Source organism: Pleurodeles waltl, chromosome 3_1 (assembly GCF_031143425.1).
Source record: "Pleurodeles waltl isolate 20211129_DDA chromosome 3_1, aPleWal1.hap1.20221129, whole genome shotgun sequence".
Classification (NCBI taxonomy): domain Eukaryota; kingdom Metazoa; phylum Chordata; class Amphibia; order Caudata; family Salamandridae; genus Pleurodeles; species Pleurodeles waltl.
Window position 1 is genome coordinate 1,913,419,116 of NC_090440.1, and position 25,261 is coordinate 1,913,444,376.

The 25,261-nt window shown below is 43.0% G+C and overlaps 1 protein-coding gene across 4 annotated transcripts in view; it reads right to left on the reverse strand.

Moving 5' to 3' along the window:
• Positions 1-25,261, reverse strand: part of SCARF1 (scavenger receptor class F member 1) — a 241,283-nt gene that overhangs the window by 137,217 nt on the left and 78,805 nt on the right. For 2 of the 4 annotated variants that reach the window (XM_069226111.1, XM_069226114.1), the window contains 4 exons: positions 13,336-13,861; positions 3,823-4,041; positions 814-942; positions 594-697 (listed from right to left, as the gene is read on the reverse strand). In XM_069226111.1, coding sequence (XP_069082212.1) covers positions 594-697; positions 814-942; positions 3,823-4,041; positions 13,336-13,861 — 978 coding nt within the window. The remainder of the gene's footprint in view (positions 1-593; positions 698-813; positions 943-3,822; positions 4,042-13,335; positions 13,862-25,261) is intronic. The other 2 variants (XM_069226115.1, XM_069226113.1) reach the window with 2 other exon arrangements.

Here is a 25,261-nt window from a genome sequence, read left to right on the forward strand (position 1 = left end):
GCCCAGCAGCGCATTTGTTGCGTCAGTGCCTGTTGGGTACATTCTCGGGTGCCTGTGCATGTTTACCTGTGCAAACAGAACATTAGTAGTCAGCAGGGCAGAGCCTGCTAATAATCTATAAGTTCCTGTTCATGATTTCTACTCCACTATTCATGATTGCTTGTCCTGATTGCCTCTGACTCCTTGCCATCTCTTGTGTACCATGGGCTAGTGGTAGTGGGACATACACAGCCAAGTTATGTTTCATGTTACCAAAACAGAGCTGTCGGTTCTCAAAAATACATGGTGACAAGTTGTTTATCTCTATTTCTGCCACAATGTAAATAAATGAAATAGCGAATGCAGGTTGGAGCGAGGCAAGTCACAGCCTTCCTAAGAACCTAGAAAACAAAGGAGTTGTTGTTGCTCACACAGAAACCCATTGATTCCCAAGCACAGTGTTTGTGGTTGCAGTGCTCACTGCTGTCTCCAGTGGAATATCCATGGTAGGGCAGATGGAAATATACTAGCAGAAAATATGAAGAATACAAAGGAGCTGAAAAGTGCAGGAAGGACGTTATGTGCTGAAAATAACAGCCCAATCCAACACTTACCCCACTCACACTGTCCAGAGTGCGGCGAGCAGGGGGCTCCATGACACTCACAGTTACTGGAGCAATTCACCCCAAAGAGTCCACGGGGACAGGTTTCGTTGCAGCTGCGGAAACAAAAAGCAGAAATGAGCCTTTCGGTATATCTCGTACCCACGTCCTAGCCTTTAGAGCACACAATATTCCACAGAGTCCTGCTCTAGAACTGAGAACCATATATTACCTCACTCCCCAGAATCCAGGTTCACAGACGCACTCTCCACTCACTGGGATGCAGCTTCCATTTCCGCAGTTTGGGCAGGAGAACAGGCACTGATCCCCAAAGGTCCCAGCTGGGCAAGGAGAGTCACATCTGTTCAGAAGAAATAGGAAAACTGGTGATCCTATGAGCCATCTCAAGAGCGGTGGGAAGTGTGTTTGGATCCCGCAGGGGTGAGGTGGGATGAGGATGATCAGAGATGGTTTAGGGGAGTGGAGAGGATAGATGGAGTTTTCATGAAGATATGGAAATACCATATCCTGGATGAGGTCATGCAGGCGAAGGTTTTTTTAGTGATTCAGACTTCTCACACGTGACAACACAATCTTGGAATCCAGAAGGCATGATTGGGTGAAGGTGTTAAGAGAATAGTTTTGGGGGAAGGTGAAGGACGAGCAGAAATGAAGATGACAGGTTGATAAAAACAAGTTGATCTTAGCAATAAAACAAGCATCCAGGTTTTGGAATTTTCCCACATATGCGGGCATGAAGATGCAGCTCTGGCTGCTTGATTCCTAAATTCTAAGATGCTCCAGAAAAGTTATTGGAGGGGCAGTAGCATTGCTGGCCAGTAGGTGTAGTTCCGTTCTTCCATTTGTGCTCAGTGGTCTTTAGTGAGGCTTGCGTAGCAAACTCTTTCTTGAACCACTTGCCAGATCTTGATATCTTCACAAGATGGTCTTTGAATAGTTTGAAGAGTTATTGGTATTGGAAAGTTTATGACTGAGACGGTGGTTGTAAAGTAGCTGATTTAGTCTAGTGCCAAAATGGTAGGCTGAAGGATTTCAGCCAAGGAAGGAACAGATACCTTCCTCCAAGCATGAAAGTGTGGCTGTGGTGGTTGGGGAAATTATGTTTCCCATTGATTCATGTTTAGTCAGTCATGATGGTTAATGCAAGTTGACAAAACGCTCACCAGTTCACTAACTACATGCCTTTACAGACACCATTAATGAATGGAGTTCGGCGAAGGCCTTATAACCAATGTCAAGTGGTATCGTCTAAAAAGCAAGACACGCTGACAGTTCAGCATACGACAGTGGGTCACCTGGGACGTGGGCCGGAAGGAAGGAAATAAGGTAGGCCGTCTGCATCTTTGACGAGTAACTTAGAAAGAATGGATTTGTATGTAAGCAAAACAGATGTGATGTCACATGTACATGATCAGCCCTCCTCTGGCTATTTCTTCTCACTATAAAATATTATCAAGTGTATTTTGGAAAGCCAGGGGAAAGAGGATATAGGGGTCCAGCGCTTGCGACCTAAGGCCGGTTCAAGTGACCATAACCCTTTGTGACACCTTCAGCAGGTACTGCCTTTTTATGCAACACTATGCTTTAATTTATCATAAAAGGCACAGCTTCCAAAAATTAATTCATGCGGAGTATCATTGACAAAAAATTGACGAAAGTAGCCACACGTTACCTCGGGCGGTCTTATACAGCTATAATGCATATATGTTTATTATATACGATACTACGCTGAAATAAGTAGGTGTTTACTTTGGTATTATCTGCAAATGAAACATGATTGACTCGTTTACATACAGCACTGCAACAGTGTGCAAAACGTCAGTTTAACTAATACAAGAGCTCTGAACGGGTTGAACTATCTCTTTTAGGAAGGGCCCTGTGACCCCATGAATTTAATTAGGGCCCCCCTAAAGTTTGGTTTCATGGCAGGGCCTGAACTTGCTATCACTAGTAAAAAGGCTACATCAGTGACTGTTTTTTACATTTAAAATATGTATTGCAAGCCTTAGGCTGCTACGTTTAGGTGACACACATTTTCTCTCCCCCCCCCCCTTTTGGCACATGCATGCAATAACAAATAAACATTACACCGACTTGCCAAGACCATATCTATTGGATTTGGCCATACTTATTTGGATTATTTTTTGTTGTTGCAGAAAACAAAGCAAAGGGTCCCTCTACAATAAACCTTTAAATGTATTCCGTTTTAGAGTCAATGGTGCATCAGATTAAAATATAATGCTTCTATTAGTGTAACATTAGAGGTAGCCCAATCTCTGCTCTTAAATATTTATTTATATTTTTCAGTTAAGCCGGAGGGTACATCCTGCATCGGAAACACGTCTGTCCTTCAATAGCCTGGTCAGTGCCTACATCAGTGACTTGAGTGCTGGAAGTCAGAGAGCACAAAAGTGATAGCCGGAGTGTTCGAATTAAGCCACTGGTAGTTATTCAGGCCACATTAAGTGCATCTTTCGCCTGTTTCATGACAGATAGAAATCACCCATATGCAAATCAGTCTTGGGCCTGCCCCACAAGGGACGGTCCAGGGCTAATTTCCAGGTCAAGTTTTCTCTGAACAGGAACACAAGCGACCCCAGACCGGTTTCTGCCTTGTTAAGCATCAGTGAGTTTCAGCTTGAGCCCTACAGCACAGCGATCTCGGGACCCCCCTCTGAGCATACCCTTCTACTACTTACAGACACTCACTCTTAGATAGCACAAAAAGCGGTGGATGGAATACTTGAATTAACCTCCATGACTGGTGATTACTATGCGCTGCATTCTAGCCCCTCTTTTTTTACTCAGCTGTGCTATTGTTTGCTTAAGTCATAATACCACTATACCTAAATGCCTTTTTTGTAAATATGACTTGTAGAACTATTGTACATTTATCCTCTATTATTTATTTTTCTTTGTGCTTCTGGTCACTTGTGCACAGTGTCTTAGGAATTGAATCTTCAGTGTAATCGTTTTAAGCATGCCAATGCCTTTGTATCTGGCCTGTGGTATTGGAAATATATAAACAAATAAGTAAATTAATAAATGCATACATACATATACAATGTGTGCCTCTCTTGGACTGAACGTACCTTTGCTAAAGGAAGGAGCGCGTAAACCAACTCTGACCAGAAAATCTAGCTTTGTTATTGCAATACTCATGAGTTGGAGGATCCCAGGATCTTTGGAAAGGAATAGAATTAGTGAAAAATAGTCCTACCTAGGTCCGGTCATTCCAGGTTCACAGTTCTGGCATGTGCCAGTCTCAGGATTGCACTCCTCACCCTGCCGGCAGCGTGGGCATATCTGTGCACAGTTCTCTCCATAGTACCCGGGTTGGCAGAGCTGGTCGCAACGGGTGCCATTCCACCCAGATTCACATGATAGGCAGAATCCATCCTTTGGAGAGCAGGGCTGGTTCTCTCTGCAGTGTCCACATCTGGGGAAGGCACATCAATACCATTGTGATGAGCAAGCAAGGTACCAATAGTCTCCATCATACAAAATGTATTCATTTTCATTGCAACAAAGTCTCATCGCCTACAATCCTATAGGAAGACTGATACCAATGCCCTAAAATTCCTGCTGCTGTCATAAATCAAATTGCTCTCGTTACCACTCAAATCTGCAACCAATACCACAAATAACCACATAATTATCATTGGGGATTACAGTTTAAAAATGTTACGATAAAACCACTGGTTAAACTGATTTCTACTGTGTATTCCAAATGCCTACAGCTACACTGCTTTGCCACCACAGAGAGTCAAAGCAGGATAATTGAAGAAAGCCAATGGTATTAATTCTTCCCCTCCTAGGCTGTAGTACACGGTAGAATTGCAAGTGGTTTCCTACTCTGTCAGAGATCCACCTCCCATCGTTTTGTTACCAAAAGTATGCTTTGCTTCAATAGAGGATTGGGAACTTTGGCTTATTGCTCTGGGCAGCGAGGTTTTATGCGTGGTTTATCTCTGTTTCTTTCTCGTGTTGGGTCCTGGTCTGTGAGAATCACTGACTTCTGATAGCAAGCCACAGATCTTGCCCACCCACACAGGCTGCAGCAGTAGGGTTCAGTGAAAGCCATGCTTCCTGGCCCAGACTCTACCTACTGATTGCCACACCCTTGTGGCTTGATACCTGTCTCCCGACCACTGGCTCCGACTGTCTTATCCCAAAGAAGATCGGCACCATGAAGTCTCCCAATCCGCCCCTACAAGCATTTTTCAGGACTCTGATTTCAATTATTAGTAAGGAAATAAAAATGAGAATTATGAAACTGTCAATGGATGTAAAATTCAAAACCCCAACAAAATAAAACGTTTTGAAAAAAATGAAACCTTCAATAGCTCAGATTTCAGGTAAGAAACTGGAATAAGCAAAGAAAAAAAGAAAAGAAAAGAGCACCACACACCAGTACTAATGTATGTGAGTTAAAAGGAAAATGTAAAAATGAGAAATCACATTGGCGGCTACCAAATGATGACAAACCAATTTTAAGGAAAGGTAATTTTAAGGAAATACAAAAAAATCGAAGATTAAAGGTAGCATTTTAAACGAAAGATAATTTTAAAGAAAAATTTAAAAATGTATTAAACTTGGCTGGAGTTTAGGGATAGTGAAGGATTTTTTGGGTTCAGGGTTAGATGATGTTTAGGGGTAATTAGGCATGATTAGGGGTCAGGGATGGTGGAGTTTAGGCAGAGAAAGGGGATTTTAAAGTTCAGGTACAGGTGGAGTTTAGGGATGGTGAGGGTTTTTAGTGTGTTTCAGGGACGGGTGGAGTGTACGGGTGTCGAGGGTTTTTTTAGGGTTCATGGATGGGCGGAGTTTAAGGCTGGTGATGATTTCTAAAGTTCTGTGATGTGTTCAGAAAGAGTTTAAGGAATAATGAATGGGTGGCATTTAGGGGTCAGTGGCAGGTGTAGCTTAGGTGTAGTGAGGGTTTTTAGGTTTCAGTGTCCGGTGAAGTTTTGGGGTAGAAATCATTTTTAGGGTTCAGGAATAGGTGGAGATTAGGGATCAGGGATGAGTGGGATGGGTTTTTAGGACAAAGAGATGGTTTGCGTTTAGGAGTTACGTGGGGGTCAGTGATGAGTGGTGTTTAAAGGTGGTGAGTTAGAAGTATATTAAAAACATCTGAGGTAATTGTTTGACAATGTAAAAGATATACATTTGAAAATCATACATGCAGCCATTGCCTTTACACCTTAAAAAACAAGCATGCAAAGGCCAATTTTGAAAAAAACATTCTATGAATCGCTTTCTATGAAACGGTAAGTGGCCATTCATCCTGCAAATTTCCATTTAGGTGAAATGGGTTTTCAGTATTGGTATTCCATGAAATTGGTTTTCTATGAAATCACATGCAACCCGCCTGAACATCAGCTCAGGATAGAAACATCTCACAGAAACTGGTAGCACGCATGGCCTGCAGCCAACAACCTGCAATGGAGCTGTCAATCATCTGCAGATCACATTCCTTTCAGATGATAGCATGTAAAGACTTTCAGTTGTTTTATTGCATGACAAACAGAGTGTGAGCGGGGCCTTCAGTTGGGAGTAGATATACCCTGGATGAATGCAGAAATGATGCGAAGTGCTAAAAGCAATGTCATTTTGAGAAGAACACCTGTAGGAAAGTGCCCCTTTTGGTATGGTTAACCACCCCCACACACACACACACTTTTTGCCTGATATTGATGCTAACTTGACTGAGAGTGTGCTGGGATCTTGCTAACCAGGCTCCAGCGCCATTTCTTTCCCACAAACTGTACCATTGTTCCCACAATTGGCACAGCACTAACACAGTTAAGTCTCTTGTAAAAGGTACCCATGGTACCAATGGCCCTGTGGCCAGGGAAGGTCCCCAAGGGCTGCAGCATGTATTATGCCACCCTGGAGGACCTCCTTCAACAAGCACATGCACACTGCCATTGCATGTTGTGTGCGCTGGTAGGGTGAAAAGGGCAAAGTCTACATGCCCACAAACCACTGCCTGTGGCATTGGTAAGTCACCTCTCTAGCAGGCCTTACAGCCCTAAGGCAGGGTCGACCATAGCACAGGTGAGGGCATGGTTGCATGACCAATATGCCCATACAGTGTCTAAATCCATTCTTATACATTGTAAGTGCAGTGTGGCCATACTGAGTATATGGGCTGGGAGGTTGTCATTACGAACTCCACAGCTCCATAATGGCTTCACTGAAGTCTGGGAATTTTGGTATCTAACTCCTCAGCACAGGACCAAGATCTCCTATGGACAGAGGCCTTGTCCAGAAAGGAACTCCAGCAAAGTACTCCAGAACCTCCCAGAATCTGCGAGTCCTGCTCACTCTGGACCCGACGCCCACAGCCCAGTGTCCAGGTGGCCCAACCAACTAGATATGGTCCCCATGCGATTCTGACCTAATGTCCACCAGGGGTTGACGCGTCCTATCCAACACGCTGATGCCTGCTGCCTAAATCCAGAGGACCCCCCTGACAGCGAGAGAAGGGGACGAAGATTCCTGACGCCCAAAGGTACTCCTGCACCTGCAGCCATCTGGCCTTGGGGAGTCTGACCACCAGCCCAGCAACAATCAGCAGGCGGCCCTCCTCCTTATCCAGTCTGTAGCTTTCTGGAACCGACTGCCTGGACCTAGCCTGCAGCATCTTTGTGACGCGGGGTCCCCCTATTGAAAAGCATTGGGAGCCCGACCCTGCACCCAGCTGCCCCTGTGCCGCTGTGGGTGTGTGTTTGTGCTGAGCTGTGGTCCCCCCGGTGCTTACCTAAACCCCCCAGGTCTGCCCTCTGAAAACACAGGTACTTACCTGCAAACAGGCCTGATTCAGAGTGCCCCCAGTCTCCATTGGAGCCCATTTTTAAGATACATCAACGTTGACCTCTGCACCTGACTGGACCCATGTTGCTGGTGGTGGGCGTTTGGGGTTAATTTGAACCCCAACCTGTGGACATCTTAACCCCCCGAGACTGGAACTGTAAGTCTTGTGCTTACCTCAAAACTGGACTAGCTTTTCTTCCCCTCTAGAACTGTTTCTGAAAATTGCAGTGTGTCAACTTTTAAAAGTGATATTTGCTATTTTCTTGAAAACCATTTATCTTGCCAAATCGAAACAAAGTGTTATTGATACATATGTTGGATACTTACTTTCAAATGTAATTACCTGCAAATTGAATCTTATGGTTCAAGAAATAAAGTAACAAAATATATTTTTTGCTATAGAAAAACCATTAATTAGTCATTGAGTGTGTGCTTCAATTATTGGCTGTGTGTGTACAACAAATGCTTTGCACTACCCTCTGATAAGCCTAACTGCTCAACCACACTATCATAAAAGAAAGCATTAGTATTATCTACTTTAACCTCCGTTAAACTTTTCTGGGGAACCCCTGGATTCTGTGCACAGTATATCTCATTTTGATATAGTATATGCAGAGATAGCTTCCTACAACACTGCACTCGAACATGATGCTTTACTGAAGATGATCATTGAGAGTGATGTGATGAAATGTGGAATGATGTGGTTTTGGAGCTGCACGGTCTTTATGGCGTGTTGTCACATGGATAGGGTATGATGTTTTGCGGTGATGTTTTCATGAGGTGCACTGCTGTGTTGGATGTGAGGAGCTGTACTATTTAGCAGTGGGACTCAGTGAGATTTTTGTGGCATGGTGTGGGTGGTGCTTTCTGATGTGTTGCATTGTGTAGTGGGCAATGTTAGGAGTAGCATCCTATGAAATGTTGCTGTCCTATGCGGATATCTACTGCAGGGTGTCGCATTGGCGGGGTAGATTGACATTTAGAATGGTAATTGAAACTTGGTAGGCGGTGCTGTGACTGATTGGTGTACAATGATTCTCTGGTTTAAGAGTGTGTTTCTTTATGTAGTGGTTGCATTAAAATAGTCAAATGAAACGAATGCTCTGTAGAGTTGTTCAGGGTGGCATGGTGTATGCTATGGCATCATATGGTCTGGCTGATGAGGAGTGATGAGATAAGGAGTCCTGTTGCATTTGTGGCACATTTGGTGAATGTTTTGGTGTGGAATGATAAAAGTGATGTGATATTTGAATAGCTGAATGATGGATGGCAAGGCAAGATTTGGTATTGTTTGGTGTGTGAGATTGTTGTATGATGGTCAATGTGAAACCTGTGGAATGAGATCATGTAAGTGGTATATTATATGATGTTTTTGACTGTTGTGAGGTGTGGTGTGTGGTCTGTTGTTGTCTGGGTTATATAAAGTGTGATGATATATAATATCATATCAAATGATGCAGTGAGGAGGTGTGCAGTGTGATGTGGTTGCATATATCATCTGGTAGGAAGAAGTGCCATGTATTAGTGTGGGTGTGATGTGGAATTATGCGGTGTTACGATCAGATCGGTAAGGCGTGCTGTGGCGCAGTGCTTTGTCATGTGGCTGTTGTGGTATGGTGCAGGGAGCCACCTCTGGCAAAATTCAGTCCTATATGTAGATATTGTGGAATCTTATTGCAAGGAGTGAATAAGGTGTAGTTCATGGCATATATTACATGTGGGGTGGTAGACAGTGCTGCCATTATTGGAGTATGGTATAAGCGTTGACAAGCAGCCAGGAGATTCCCTTTAGCCTCCTGACTCTGCCAGTACTGAGTCCCAGATTAGTCCAGGAGGTGAAGGGTCGTAGAAAAGAAAGAATGAAGGTAAGAGAGAAATGTGGTTAGGGGGATATGAGGAAGATGGGAGACAGGGTGTTTTTCTACATTTTCTGGTATTAACTCGGGAGTGGCCTGATGTGTGTTGTGGTATGATATGGTTGCTGCTGTACGATTTGCACTCATGGTGGGATGTCAAGTATTGTGCTGTAGTGGCATATGTTCAGAGGCTCCATGGAAGCTGTCTCCCGGGGGAGAATGATACAGTGTGGCGGAGCTGATTTATGGTATATTGTGACACAGTGTATGGTTGAAAGCAGTCTCATGGTGGAGAATGATGTTGTGTTACGATCAGCTGTATTGTGACACAAGAGTTTGAAAGGGGAGATGAGCAGATGTGTATTGTGCTGTGCAATACTATCAGATAGTGTCATATGCTTGATGGTGTGTGAAGGAGGGAGAATTGCACAGCATGCAGTCACAACTGTGAAGTGTTACAAGGTGTAGTTTGCTATGTAGCAGGGGGATATGTATGGCTTACTAGTAAATTAAGCCTTGCGATCTTTAATATATATCTTGAACCACTGGGACCATCATGAAGGAATCTGGTATCTCATTTCATCCACTTGCTGATGACACCCAGGTTTCTTTGTAGACCTCCTTCCTTGCTTGCTGACATTGCTTTAGTGTCCATGAACGTGGACAACGTACAGTCCAGGATATTTCACCATCTCAAACTCAATCACAACAAAAATGAATTCCCACTCATTTTGTCCCAATCTTGCTCCATACCAGCCTAGAAAAGACTAAAGTCTACCAATGGGTTGGACTGCACTCCGGCCATAACTGAAGCCACAAAATCAATGAGTTTACTTCTTAGAATTGTCTACATCTCCAGAAGTACATTTACAACATGGCCAGTAACGCTAAACAGGAGGTTAGACCTATTTTGAGGATCAGACATTTCATTCCAGAATAAGACCTCAAACATTTCATGCAAGCATGTGATGCTCTCAGGATTAGACAATGGAGATCCTATTCTTTCTGGAATTCTTGAAATTCCCCCTCCCCTCTCAAAGTTTCTTTACCAGTCATACAGCAGCATGTTTGATCTCTGGAACTGGCAGCTTGATTCACTTTGCTCCTGTATTGTAACGCCTAAATTGGCACCCGATTGAGGGTAGATATACATAGCAACTAAAGTGAGTAATCCATTTCCATTATTTGATCAAAAAGCTGAAGGTGTGAGGAGGTTTTCATGAAGTTCATTGCTCTGACACCATTCTGCTTGGAGCCAACTGTATTAAAAAAAATCACGTACGGTAACTTGAAACAGTCTTTCTGTAGCAGCGCACCTAAAGTCTGGGACTCCGTCCTGCCTACTATCAATACCATTGCTTCTCTATCTGCTTTCAATAGAGAAATAAGACACTTTCTTCTAGATCACTGCTTCCTTTTAGCCTCCCAAGCTGTTCTTTATCTACTTACTGCAGTACTGAACTCTAACGTGCTTGTCCTATGTACAGGATGCTCTTTGCTTCGACTGTATACATATTTCATTGTACTTAATTGCTGAGCCATCTTTGTTAACTTTAAGTGTGTTTTGGACTTCAGTACTCTGTACTGTTTATGCTACTTCTTTTATACTTCTAGGTGCACTGATCCTTGTAAAGTGTGCTGATGCTTCTGAGCATTGAATGTGCTACATAACAACCCACAACTAAAATAAATACATTATGCAGTATTGGTTTGGTAGTGTTTGTTGGTGGGTGGCATAGTGAGGTGCGTAATGTTGTATTGTGTTATGGTGCAGTGTCATGTCAGCTTGTGTGTTGTCATTTTTGTTTTTAGTAATTTAAGGAGTATATTATGGAACAACGTTGCAGATTCGATGCTATATTAGCAGCAGAGTGTGCAGTATGTGAACCCCAAATAACAAATAATAAGATTATGATGTTAAGGCACTATTTAACGTAGGGCAGGTCAAGGGTTGTGTGTGACTCACTGTGAAGTGAGAGATGGTTGAAGACATGGCATTCAAGTAGTTTTGCTGCTTATGGCCTGTTGATGATGGACCTTAGTTAGTAGGGAGATTGGAGTCTGTTTAGGATTTTTAAATGTTTGAATACTGATTTGATCTGACATTGTTTGAATTAGTCTGGCACGTTCACTTTCCATGAACAGAGATGTTGAAGAGAATAAGGAAGCTCTTGAATGTGAGTGGTATAGTCTTAACATTTTAAAGATGGCTGGTGGACAGGTACCTGAAGGTGATCTTGTCAATCTGCTAGCTAGTACTAACTTTGGTATTTGAGTTTGAAATTGTATGACAATGGCTCAGGGTCTGTTTGCTTGATATAAACAACTTTATTTGGGGTTGAGGATTTATGCTGTCTTTTGTGGTTGAGTGTAGGCTTTATGTAAGGTTTTACTCTGAGTTGGAGGAGTGCTTGAGATTATTTTGATTATAGTGTTTGAACACGTTGTTGTATAATTCCTAAGGCAGGGGGTATTATATAATCAAAGTATTATAGGGTCATGCATCCTTCATCACTTGATTAGTTTTCTTCCTTGAGAGTTGCGAAGGTGACGCCGTTGGGATTTTGGTTTGTGATCTTTTTTGCTGTCATGAATTTGCCATCTGATTTCTGAGTTATTAGAAGTCCAGTTCCTCTTGTCTCAGGTAGACAGTAGCTCTTACAAATTCAGTTTGCACACTTGAATTCAATAGGTGCGGTCATGAACCACTGGGAAGATCTGTTGATATGGGAACAGAAGAGGGAGAGGGTCTTGAGCATGTTGAGATCTTGGAATGTAAATTACTACAAAGCCTACAGTCTACCAAGTTTATTGGTGAGTTCCAGTTGAGTGGCTCTGCGCTGTAATTGTTCAGTATGTTGAGTATGTCTGCAAGGGTTGAGAGAGTTGTTTTCCAGGGTTTCAGTAAAAGACTACATGTATGTAAAGGAGTTTGTTTTGATTGACATGATTCTGATTCTGATGATCAAGCTGCCACTCCATAGTATGGGCTGGATTCAGCTACTGCCAAAAAGCTGCCAGAGATGATAGCTGAATCCAAAGCCTTGCCAAGAGGGTGTGCTAATAACTTGATGTTTCAGGTGTAGATTTCTTAGTTTGGTGGTCAGGGGAGTACTGTGGTTAGGCTAATTGAGTTAAACTAGGTATTATTGATTAAAGATATCAATGATGATGAAACATGGTTAATCAATGATTGTGCTTGTCAATGAATAGGGAAATGTATATGCAGATGTGGGGTTGGGTACATGTATTATTTCAATCAAGGACTTCATGCACTCGAATGCTAGCACAGATGTGTGCCCAGTTTATAAATGACTAATGAACCCAGAAAATCCTAATGTATTAGGAGCTACGCAAACTTATGCTGTTTTATGCTTTGCACTATCTTTTATTACATGGCATGCTGCTTAAGTGATTTATATAAAGCTGATACTAAAATATTGCATAAAGGTAAAAACTGGAATTAGACTGTTGTTTGTTGCGTCATGTTGCATTTAAGATTCATCCTCACTCCATCTACTTGTGTAAGCCTGACACTCACCTTAGCTACCTTAAGGGAGTCAAGTGTATGAAGGCAGTAACTGGCATATCCAATTAGAGTGCAACAGGCCCTGGGACACAATTGGAAAAACGATTGACGGCAAAGGAAATACTGACTGCTCCAGGAACCAAAGAAATGGGTTCACACGGACAGCAATGGAACAGGGTAGCTGTGGATTGAGAGGAAGAGGAGAGGAGACAATGGAAGGAAAGCAAAAGACGGAAAAGCGTTACTTGTGGAGAGAAGAGACAAAAAAAAGAGAATAGAGGAAACAGAAGAGGAGACAGAAAGAGAGAAGGAAAGTGGATGATATAAATAAAGGAGGAGGTGGAGAGAAGTGACCGCAAGAAAAGAAAGGAGGTGAGGAAAAATAAGAGGAATTGGAAGAATGGAAAGAATAAACGAGGAAAATGATGAGAAAGAAGTGGGAGGAGATAAAAATCAATACTTTAAATGTCCTTTGTCAGCAGATGCCATGGACCTTCCTTTCCATCCTCGCTCCCCTGGGCCTCACCTGGTTCTGCATCTCGGCCCGTAGTACCCAGCAGTGCAAGGGTCTCTGCAGCTTGTGCCCTGAAAGCCCACTTCACAATTGCAGTGCCCGTTGACGGGGCTGCATTTGCCATGCAAGCAGTCACATTGATTCTCACAACTGAGCCCCCACCAACCATCCTTGCACTCGCATTTGCCAGTGCTTTGGGCACAAGGAGATAGGCTGCAGATGCACCGGAAGCTGCATCGGAGACCCCACCATCCGTGGGCACAAATGCACTGCCCAGTGGCAGAGTGGCAGCGGGCGCTGTTTGGGTTGCACTGACACTGCTTCTTGCAGGTAGAAGACCACCATCCAGGGTCACACTGGCAGGATCCAGTCAGTGGGTTGCATTTCCCCTGGGGTCCACACTGGCACATGTACTGGCAGAGGTGGCCCCAGCGGTTGTGATTGCAGGTGCATTGGCCGGTGGCAGGGTCACACTTTCCATTTGGGTGGCAGGTACAAACCTCTTTGCAGTCTGGACCCCAGTACTGACTGGGACAATCTGTGAAGGAGAAGAGAGGGCAGGAATTATATTACAGGAATCTCAAACTTTCCACAATGACAGTGACACCCAAAACATATGGCAACAGATACCTGCTCCCTTAAGGCAACACTCTTCCAAAGTGATGAAAGGTGATGTGGCCTGGGGAACCTGTAATCAAGAACAAGCCAAATGGTGGATTCTCCATTAGCACGTCTGGCAATCAAACAGCCCTAGTTGGAGTCCCCTCGAAGACAGAGGTCACACTGGCATAGAGCCCAGGTCCACCATTGTGGAGAGTCACCCCTGGGATAAGTTGTCCGATCTACAGTGGACAGACCGCCACTAGTTATAGTAGCATCGACTCTGTGTACAGCCACCATGGCTAGAGTGGATGCCTTTCTCAGTCAGCCACTATGTTGTGGCCAAAAAGTGGAGAAACGCCCCCTCCACGTTAGATATGCCAGATATGGTGACAATAACCGTACAATTCAAATTTGGGGGTATGTTTCCAGTGCCCACACTACCTGACTGAAATTCCACCTGTGGTGATAGGCCTTGGTGGGTTTTCCATCAGAGGTTTAACCCCACAAAGTGGCTCCTCCTATAACTTATACGGTCACTTTATAGAGAAACCTCTGCCAGCCCTAAATGTGCGGATTTTCCAGAGGAGGAGGATGTAAAGCTGACTCAGCTGTGGAAGGAAAAAGCCACCAGCCAACCTCTAAAATATATCAAAAATGCTTTCATGTTTTTCTCACTCCCGCCCCTTATTGTAAATTATACAAATTATACAGAAATATCAAAATTCATTCACGGATATGAAAATGAACGGTGGTAAATTCATTCCACCAGTGTGGAAGAACAAACTATTATATCCCTTTGGGGTCACCTTGAATGTGATTAAAGATGAGCAAGCTAGTAATGACGCTGGGAGAACGAGTTACAGCTGCGGTGCAACATAAGAGCTGCATACAACAAAACAGGGATAAGCAACATAATCTAGGAAGTGTTAGTTAAGTAGTTGACAAGTTACATGATACTACTGCATTAAGTGGCACTGTTCAATAATTTTGAAACATGAACTAAAAAGTTTCAAGAAACAATGCCCTTCCACCCAAACGCAAGCCCAAAATGCAATTTATCAAACCATGCAAGGCCACCTTGTACGGTTTTTAGTGGATTGCTAAATCATGAGTAATGCAACAGGAAGTGTTGCGGTACTCTGTCCCAGGGAAACATTACATGTGTGGTGCTTGGGTGGTTCCATGCATCATCCATGGATTTTGACGCATCTCCAGATTTACCAGAAGTGGTAGACCTGGAAATGCACCAAAATGCTACGCCTTCCCAGATAGGACATAACAAGGAGACACATATTTATTTCTCCTCGCTACTTTCTCGTTCTATGTGTGCTGCACTATGCAGCACACATAGAAAGAGGAAAATGCCTCAAGGGTTTGTTTTGTGCAGGAAGGTGTTCCTTCCTGCACAAAAACAATCCTTCTTACAACATAGGCTCCCCTGCACCATGGTGCAAGTGTGTCTGCTTTGGCGCTAGTTAGCCAAAACAACACCAGCATAGGAACAAAAATAGGAACGAGCTGTATTCTTTTAAATATGGCACATTCCCGCACTTTCCGTGTGACCCACTGAAGCAAAGTCACTTGCTGCGCTGCATCACTTTTTTATAAATATGCCCCTCAATGTATAACATGCATTGTGCAAAACATAAACAGCCCATATTATTATTGGTGTGATAAAGTCTATTGTTGAAGTGTGTGTTTTTTGTTTCCTGTGATGTAGTTGGTCCTATGCTTTAGCGTGCTTCGACTCCAGCTCACTCTGAACCCCGGGTGTTCTTGAGGCTGTAGCTTCTTCTCAGTTCTATTGGGGCTAATGTGTTTATGTACAAATGCGCCTCGTGAAAAATATATCTGTTAAATGTGTCATGTGTAATGTATTGTTTTAAATTGCTGGTGAGCCATTACGTGTGGTCTCTGGGAAGAGCAGTTAAAGGTTTTGTCTGAAGTCGGCAGCAGCACGGGTTGGTGGGCTCATGTACCTGTATACAAAATAAATGTTGTATTTGGATTATCGATTCGTTTCCTGAAGAATCATTCACAACATATTGGCGACGAGCTGTTTGAGCCTGGAACCACGTCTTTTTATAGAATTTTAAATGAAAGCTTTGTGTTGGAGCTGCTAATTAGTTACGGTTGTCACTACGATTACTCACGGAGCTGCTGGATTTCAATTCTCCTGCTGGATTGGATCTGCTGACATTCAGTTCTCATGCTGGATCGTTTCTATTGATCCCTTTTGCCGGTTTATATCTGGTATTCGTCGCGCATGCGCTAATGTTTGGGGATTGTCGGTCCACCCCTACGCATGCACTCTTCCTTGTTTCTGAAGGCACAGCTCATTTCCTGGATTTCAACGCACTGTTTGGATTACCACGCATGCGTGTTGTGTTGCGTGCATCATTGTGGTATTTGTTGATCGGTGACAGGCACACCTGATTCTGTTGTTCCGGCCTGTTACATTCCACTTCAATGTCATCTTCGGTGACAGGCACACCTTCCAATTAGTATTGACGTACTTTGTTCATAGTCTTTGACATGACTTTTACCAGTTGAATACTGCTGTTTACAAACACTTGTTAAAATTAATTCAGGCATATTTTAATACGTTTTATTCTAGGTTCAACGGTTTATTGTCATTTTAAATGGAAATTCGAATTTTGCTAACATGAATTATTTTTTATCACATCCAGGCAAGCCAGCAGTTCAGTGGTGCATTTGGTTACGTTCTTTCAGGAAATATTTAATTGCTGTTGGTGCAGATGAATTTTGACCCAAACGCAAAGCTACAATTATTTGGGGCAAGAAGGACAACAAGTGTTTGATAATTTGCCTGTAGTTCTGCATTGTCCAGACGCTGGTGATTGGGATGAGTTTGCAGAAGCTAGTGCACGTCTTCAAAAACATTTTTCGGAAGAACCCAGCATTCTTCTAGAAAGGTTTAATTTCTTTAAAAGGAAATAAGCTGCAGATGAGTCTAAGGAAGAGTTCATTTCTGCTTTGAGACATTTAGCTTCCATGTGTAGTTTTGGTGCATCATTAGGCACTTCTTTGCATGATCAATTTGTTTATAGCGGTTATTCAAGAAAAATTCAAGAAAGGTTGCTTACATGTAGAGATCCAACGCTAAATGAAGTCTTAGATTTAGCAAGAAGTATAGAACGTTGTATTTTTTCTACAAATGCAATGGCAATGGATAGTTCTACAATGTCTTCTATGGCTGTTAATTCTCTTAAGGAACAGGTGGATTCATCGCAACTCAAGCAAAATAGAAATGATAGAAACCACCCTGTGAAAAATAACTCTTTTTGTTACAGATGTGGTTCAAAGTCACATTTGGTTAATTTTCAACTTTGTCCAGCTGTGGGTACACATTTCACGAAGTGTAAGAAATTGGACATTTTTATGCTGTGTGTAGGATGGGAAAAGGGGTCATGAAGGTTCATAGTGTTGAGGTGCCAGTTGATGAGGTGCCTTGCGATTTGTCCAATTTAGTCTTGACTTTGGATGTTAATACTGAATTGGATGGCAGGATTAAAGGCCCTGTTTGTCAGGTCAATCGGGGGGATGTCATTACTATTCAAATGATGTGTGATTCGGGTGCTCCTATCACCATTACTTCTGATACTCCATTCAATTCACATTGGAAATATTTTGTGATATTGAAAGAATCTGATTTACATCCTAAGGCGTATGGGGACCAAGACATTGACATGGTGGGATATTTTGAACAACAAATTACTTGTTTGGGTCGGCAAACAGTGACAAAGGTATAAGTAGCAGTTAAAGGTTGGCATTTTATCGGCTGGAGAGACTTGGTATAGTTAGTTCTTATCTTAGTCCTAGTGTCTGATTCACCTGTCCAAATTTCTGATGTGCTGTTTCCTCTGTAAAATGTTAAAATGTAACTCATCACGAAAGCATTTTGAAATCTTACCCTGATTTATTTTGTGACAGCATTGGTTGCATAAAAAACTATATTCATTCTATTAAGCTTAAAAGCAAATCTATTCTCATTGCACATAAGTTGTGCCCTGTCCCATTGAGTATCAGAGATGAATTAAAAGTGTTATTAGATAAAACATTGAAGGATGGTGTTATCAAAGAGGCTGGTCCATCAGAATAGGTTAGTCCTATTGTTATTGTGCGAAAAAAAGACAATAGAATTAGGCTCTGTGCTGATCTTCATAGCCTCAACAAAAACATTATTTGTGAAGCTCATCCGTTACCTAAAATTCAGGACCTGTTAGCAAACATTGGTACTACTAAGCATTTTTCTTTATTTATCTCAAATCTGCTTACCATCAGATTCCTCTAGATGATATATCACAAGATTTAACTCCATTTATCACCCCTTTTGGAACTTTTACATTTACTAGATTACCTTTTGGTTTAGCTTCAGCAGCTAGTGTCTTTCAGAGGTTGATGGATACAGTACTGGATGGTATTGTTGGTGTTCAGGCTTTTCAGGATGACATCCTTGTTTTTACAAATAGTCTTTCTGAAGATAATGAAATTCTAGCTAAAGTTTTTGACAAATTCAGAGAATTCGGTATTACACTTCGAGCTGACAAATGTAAATTTAATGTTCAGAATTTCGACTATTTGGGACATAGTATTAGTCCAGAAGGTATTTCTCCAAAATGTTCACTTATTAAGGCTATTCAGGATGCAGAACCTCCCAGGGATAAAGATACTCTTAGGTCGTTTTTGGGCTTAAGTGAGTATTATTCTATTATTCACGGTTTGTTAAAGGTTATGTTTATATTGCACAACCATTATGAAATTTACTCAAAAAAGGGTCTAAGTATGTTTGGACCAAAGATTTAGATGAAGTGTTTATTACGCTAAAGAACACGATAGTTTCTGCACCAGCACTTTCTCCTTTTGTTGCAGGAAGAAAGTGTGTTATCACTGTGGATGCTATGCAGATTGGGTTAGGACCGGTGTTGTCTCAGTTTGACCAAAGGAGTGAGTGCACTGTTGCTTTTGCTTCACGTTCCCTTTCTAATTCTGAATCACATTACAGTACCATTGATCGTGAAGCATTAGCATGTTCGTGGGCTGTAGAGAGATTTAAAAATGCTATTTGGGGTGTGAAGTTTGATTTGTTCACTGATCATAAGCCTTTACTTCATCTTTTGAATGGTAATGGAACAGGTAGAGCATCTTCTTGTTTAGTGAGGTTACTTTCAAAGTTGCAGGCGTTTGATTTTGTTCTTAAGTATATTCCAGGTGGCAGAAATGTACATGCAGATTGTCTTTCCAAATTGCCAATGCCGTTTGAAGCAGGTGTTGACAATCATGATGAAAGTGATTGTGTTGTTGCTTTGGTGCACGCCATTGTACATGACTCTGGCCCGTTTTCACACAAAGTTTGGGTTTCAGCTGTACAGGAAGATAAAACATTGGTAGAAGTTAAGTCTTTCTTGGATAATGGTTGGCCGAAAAGAAAGGAATGTTGGGCCTAGTCTGTTTCCTTATGTCCAGGTTTCTCATGAATTATCTTTTGATTATGGGGTATTGTGACAGGGTGATGGTTGTATTCCTCCAGTTTCGTTGAGAGAGGCACATAAGGGACATTTAGGTATTAGCAGTATTTTCAAGACTCTCAAGCAGTTTTATTGGTGGCCAGGATTGGAGTCTCAGATGTCTAGATTTAATGATGGTTGTACTACTTGTCTGATTTCAGATAAACATTGGAAAGCTGTTGCTCCTCAGTGCAATGTTCCTTTGCCACAAGAAGCTTGGCAGAAAGTAGCTTTGGATTTTGCAGTACCGTTTGTAACTCTTCCAGTTTCACAGAGGTATATGATGGTGTTGGTTATTTATTTTTCAAAGTGGGCCTATGTAGGTTTTACTTCCATTCCAAACACTGATGCTATCAAAACATTTTTGACTAAAATGTTTGCAGTTGAAGGAGCACCTAAAGAAATAGGGACCGACAATGGCGCACATTTTGTTTCACACAAAATGAAAGAATTTATTGAGAAACATCAGATGAAACATATTAGGGTTGCGTTATAGGTGGTCATTGCAACCTCGGCGGTCTTTTAAGAAGACCGCTGAGGGACCGCCGTGCAGAAGACCGCCAGTAGTGGCGGTTTGCCGCTCGGCGTATTATGACAGTTGGCTGCCCTCCGTCGTTTATCCGACGGAGATCCGCCAACAGCCATAGTTGCGGGCGGCGGGTAAGTGGAGGTTGCTCCACTTCCACCCCCACGCCAACAGAACACCGCAGAGCTAATCACGTCCTGTGATTCTGCGCGGCGGTGTTCTGTTGGCGGTGTGGTGTTGGCGGAGCTGCCCCATGGCTCCCGTCCCCTCCCGGCAGATCGACGGAACAGGTAAGTCGATCGTCCGTTAGGGGAGGGGGGTGGGGGTTGTTGTGTGGGTGCATGGGGGTGTGCGTCTGTGTATGTAGGGGGGTGTGTAAGTGCGTGTATGCTTGGGGGGGTGTTGCGTGTTTCGGAAATGTGTGCGTGTCTGTCTGTATGTATGTCTGTATGCGTGAATGTGTGAATGTGGGTGTACGTGTCTGAGTGTGTGTGGATGTTGGCATGTATGTCGGTGTGTGTGCGTGTATGTGTGTTGGTGGTGCCTGCGTGCGGGTCGGGTGTGTATGTGTAAGGTAATATCGGGGGTCGGGGTGGGGAGGGGGGCCCTGCCACCTTTTGGGGGGGTGGCAGGGGTTGTGGGGGGTATAGGGGAGGGAGTCGGGGTGGGGGTGGGGGAGGCCCCTATCAGTGCCAGGGAAGCAATTCCCTGGCACTGATAGTGCTTACCGCCATGGATTTCAAAAAACATAGCGGCTCTGTAGTAGAGGAAGGGGAGGAGCGTGCCCTTTAACAACTAACAAATAGTTGAGAACCTCGAAGCATGCACGGCACACTAACACGCTGACGGTTAAAAACGTTTTTTAAGGCTAAACATTCCGGATTAAGAAGGAAATAATGTGAGTACAGAGACGGCTAAAGAAGTTTTTTAAGGCTAAACAACAAAAAGATAGAGCATTTATAATACCCTCTAATCTGTATGTCTCGAGAATGATGAGTTAATTGGTGACAACAAACAAGTTAAAACAACGAGGAGCAGCATACAAGATCGCGCTAGCAGAGAGAATTTTGTATACACACAAAAAAAGGTCAGTTTGAAAATGAGGTTCATAAAAATAAGGCCACATAAGTAATAATCACTAATAGGGTTTCAACATGAGACTATATGATAGTAAGGTATTTTGGAGCACGAAAGCATGTTCACACAGGGCGATTTAATAAAGAAAATGAAACGCTATCTCACTAAGAAAATGAAAAATGTCAATTATAGAAAGTAATTACACAGTGATGTGATTTCTGGGATGCTCCATAGTTTTTTGGTGAACAGAGTCCTTGGAATTCTGGCGGCATTGTCAGTTATGGCTCTGTTTAAACAACATGAGTAAATTTGTGTAATATTGTATATGTAGGCACTTTTTCTGATGTCCTGAGGAGGCCCTAATCCCCAAGGCCGAAACGCGTCAATGCATCGACCACAATAAGGAGGAGCATCAAATTAATTATAAAATAAAAAGGAAGAATACAAGAGTACCACATAAATAACAGGAAGTAATATCCTATTATAGTTGGTACTAGAAATATGGACTACCTCTTTCCAAAGACTGCTTACCTGAAGAAAGGGCTTAACAGTGGATTTGATTATGAACTAGAAAAGGAAAAGTGTGGAAAAAAGTTGTTTGTTTTTTTATGACTCTATTAAGTATAGGTTGTAGTATATGTATATGTGTTTTTGTTATGTGTGTAAAATTAGTTTTTTTTCATTTTGTAAAATTAGGGGCATATTTATACTCCGTTTGCGCCGGAATTGCATCGTTTTTTTTGACGCAATTTCGACGCAAAACTAACTCCATATTTATACTTTGGCGTTAGACGCGTCTAGCGCCAAAGTCCATGGAGTTAGCGTCATTTTTTAGCGTGGACACCTACTTTGCGTTAATTATATGCAAGGTAGGCGTTCCCGTCTAAAAAATCGACTCCGAGGCATGTGCGTCGGATTTATACTCCCGGGCAAAAATCACGCCCGGGAGTGGGCGGGTCAAAAAAAATGACGTACGGCCGCTTTTGCGCCGTTTTTTTGCGCCTGCAAAAAGCAGGCGTTAAGGGACCTGTGGGCTCTGAAGGAGCCCAGAGGTGCCCCCCCATTCCGCCAGGGACACCCCCTGTCACCCATGCCCACCCCAGGAGGACACCCAAGGCTGGAGGGACCCATCCCAGGGTAAGTGTTTTTTTGTTTTTTTTGTGGCATAGGGGGGCCTGATTTGTGCCCCCCTACATGCCACTATGCCCAATGACCATGCCCAGGGGACAGAAGTCCCCTGGGCATGGCCATTGGGCAAGGGGGCATGATGCCTGTCTTTGCTAAGACAGGAGTCATTTCTATGGGGGTTGGGAGTGAAAAAAAATGGCGCAAATCGGGTTGAGGCGAAAAAATTGCCTCAACCTGACTTGCCCCATTTCTTGACGCCCAAGCCCCATATCCCCCTACGCCGGCGCTGCCTGGTGTACGTCGTTTTTTTTAACGCACACCAGACGGCGCCGGCGGCTAACGCCGGCTAACGTCATTCAATAAATACGGCGCCCGCATGGCGCTTCAGAATGGCGTTAGCCGGCGCTAATTCTTTTGACGCAAAACTGCGTTGGCGCAGTTTTGCGTCAAAAAGTATAAATATGGGCCTTAATTTTTCATGTTGTGTGCATATGTGAGTGATACAAGAAGAAACATCCAAGTAAAAGGAAAATAAAAAGTTGATTTGGAGTAAAGCTATATCCAATGATCAATTAATATTTTCATTGTTGAGATTGTAAGGGTATCTATCCCCTCTGTGTTAACATATTGATTGCATTGCTTTGGGTATATAAGGGTCTGAACTGTCCTGGCAACACACTCTAATCCTGCTGGTGTGTTTTTGCTCTTTTGCTGGTTACGTACTGAATCCTCGTTCCTGCTGCCTCCGACCATTGATGGTTCCGATTCCTGTGTCCTGTCTTGATTCTTCCTTGGGCCTTCCTTGTGTGCTACCCGTTAGTCTGGTTTTAGCCTTGGATTCCTCATTTGTTCCAGCCATCGTCCGCTCCTGGAGTCTACAGTTATCATCACAGATTTTGTCCCTTTGGGGTTTTTCCTTTTGGGGACTCCTTCTGGAAGGCACTGTCTGCTTTGGCATTCCATTGTCAGCAGCACCATGGCTACTAGAAAGGGTCACCCCTACCTTGGACAGACAAGAACCTTCAAGATCTGGAGCCGTGAACCTTCCTTTCATACTAAGACAACAAAGAAGAGTCAGTTCATGAAAGAACCTGACAGATTGCCACACCCAGTTCCTGATTTGGGTGAAGGAGACATGGATGTCCCTCAAGCATTATCTCAAGGAGACCAAGTGGATACAGCACAAGCCCTAGTCCAGACTATACAACAATAAACCCAAGATGTACAACAGTTGGGGAATTCAAATTTGGCTTTACATCAAGCCTTTAGAGCCAGAGTGTCTGACGTCCCGTGTATAGCTTCAACAACTCCTCGTTTCTCTATGGATCCAAATAAATTAAAAGAGTTTTGGACTCCTTGATGGTGTTCTTTACCTTTCAACCTGCTCAATTTGCTTTGGATAGAAATAAAGTGAGGTATCCAAACAGTGCCTTGTCTGGCCTAGCATTAGCATGGTCGACACATCTAGAAGCCACAGAAGATCCGTGTCCCAATAATTATGCCACCTTTCTTACTGGCTTCAAACAGATGTTTGAACGGCCAGGGCTGGAAACTTCTGCAGAAGAAGCACTCTGCTATATTCAGCAGGTTAATCAAGATGTTTTGCAATCCATAACCCGGTTCACCAGTTAACAGATGGGATGGCGTGGGTGGAATTTACATTGGCCATCCTTTTCCGCCAGGGCCTTTGTGAGGAAATAAAGGATGAATTAGTACATTTATCCTGCATAGATACCATGGCAGCATTAATGGACCTTGCCCTGTCTGTTGAACACCGTCCCAATTAAAGCAGATTTGAAAGATGTAAGACTTGTGCTCAACAACATCAGTGAATGACTCGCCTTAACACCCGTAAAGCTGAGACATCAGTTCATGAGACCTTCCGCTTCAAGAGAAGAGCTTTTGCAGATCGGGGTAGCCTGGGGAACACTGTCAGAGGCCAAACGAGAACATAGAAGAAAGAAGGGAGTAGGTCTATACTGTGGTTCTTCTAGGCTTTTGATTCGTAGCTGTCCTACACACCATCAGAAGCTTCCAGGAAATAGCAGATCCCGTCCTCTGTGAGAAGAGAGAGGATGGGATGGTCTGAGAATCCTCCTATTTGTTCATCAAAAGAAATGTCGACTTCACTATTTTACATTCCCATGCATCTGGAGTTATCCAATGGGAAGGATGAGAAGGTGTTAGCCTTATGAGATTGTGGGGCAAGGGGAATTTTCCTGGATGAAGAGCGAGCTCAAGAGAAACAACTCCTTAGAGTACAAAAGGCCTCCCCTGAACAGGTTCAAACATTTGACAGAACCCCATTGGTTTTCGGACCAGTGAAAAAGATGACCACTTCCTTAAGATTATCCTTTGGACGACATCAAGAGTTCTTATTGTTTGACCTTATTGTCTCTCCAAATCATGTTCTAATACTGGGAATCCCTTGGATGGTTAGACATAACCCATGCATCAATTGGGAGACAAGAACAATACCCTTATCCTCTCACTTTTGTCAGCATTTTTGTTATGCTACAGAAGAATATTGGACACCTACGGAAACTGAATGTGGAACCATTAATGTAATACAGGGGGGTTCCGGATCACTACCAGATGTATGCAGACATATTCCAGAGCCTAAAGAAGTGGCCTTACCTCCCTACCGTGAATTCAACTGTTCTGTTCCCCTTGAACCTGGTGCCACAGTACCGTCTGGCAGAGTATATTCTCTTTCTGAAGCCAAAAATGAAACACTAAGTCAGTATCTTGAGGAAAATCTACAGAATGGTCTGACTACACAGTCCTCATTTCCTGTGGGGCCTCTCTCTTTTTTGTATTTAAGAAGACTAAGGACCTACAGCCATGTATAGACTTCAGAGGTCTGAATAAAGTGACCATAAAAAAACAGTATCCCCTTCCTCTTATCAAGGACATTTTAGAGTCAATCAGAGGAGCACATATTTTTACCAAATTATCTTCAGGGTGACTACCATCTCCATCGCATCAAAGAAAGAGATGAGTGGAAGACCGCCTTCAGAACCCTCCTTGGGCACTTTGAATATCGCATTATTCCCTTGGGGTTGAGTAATGCTCC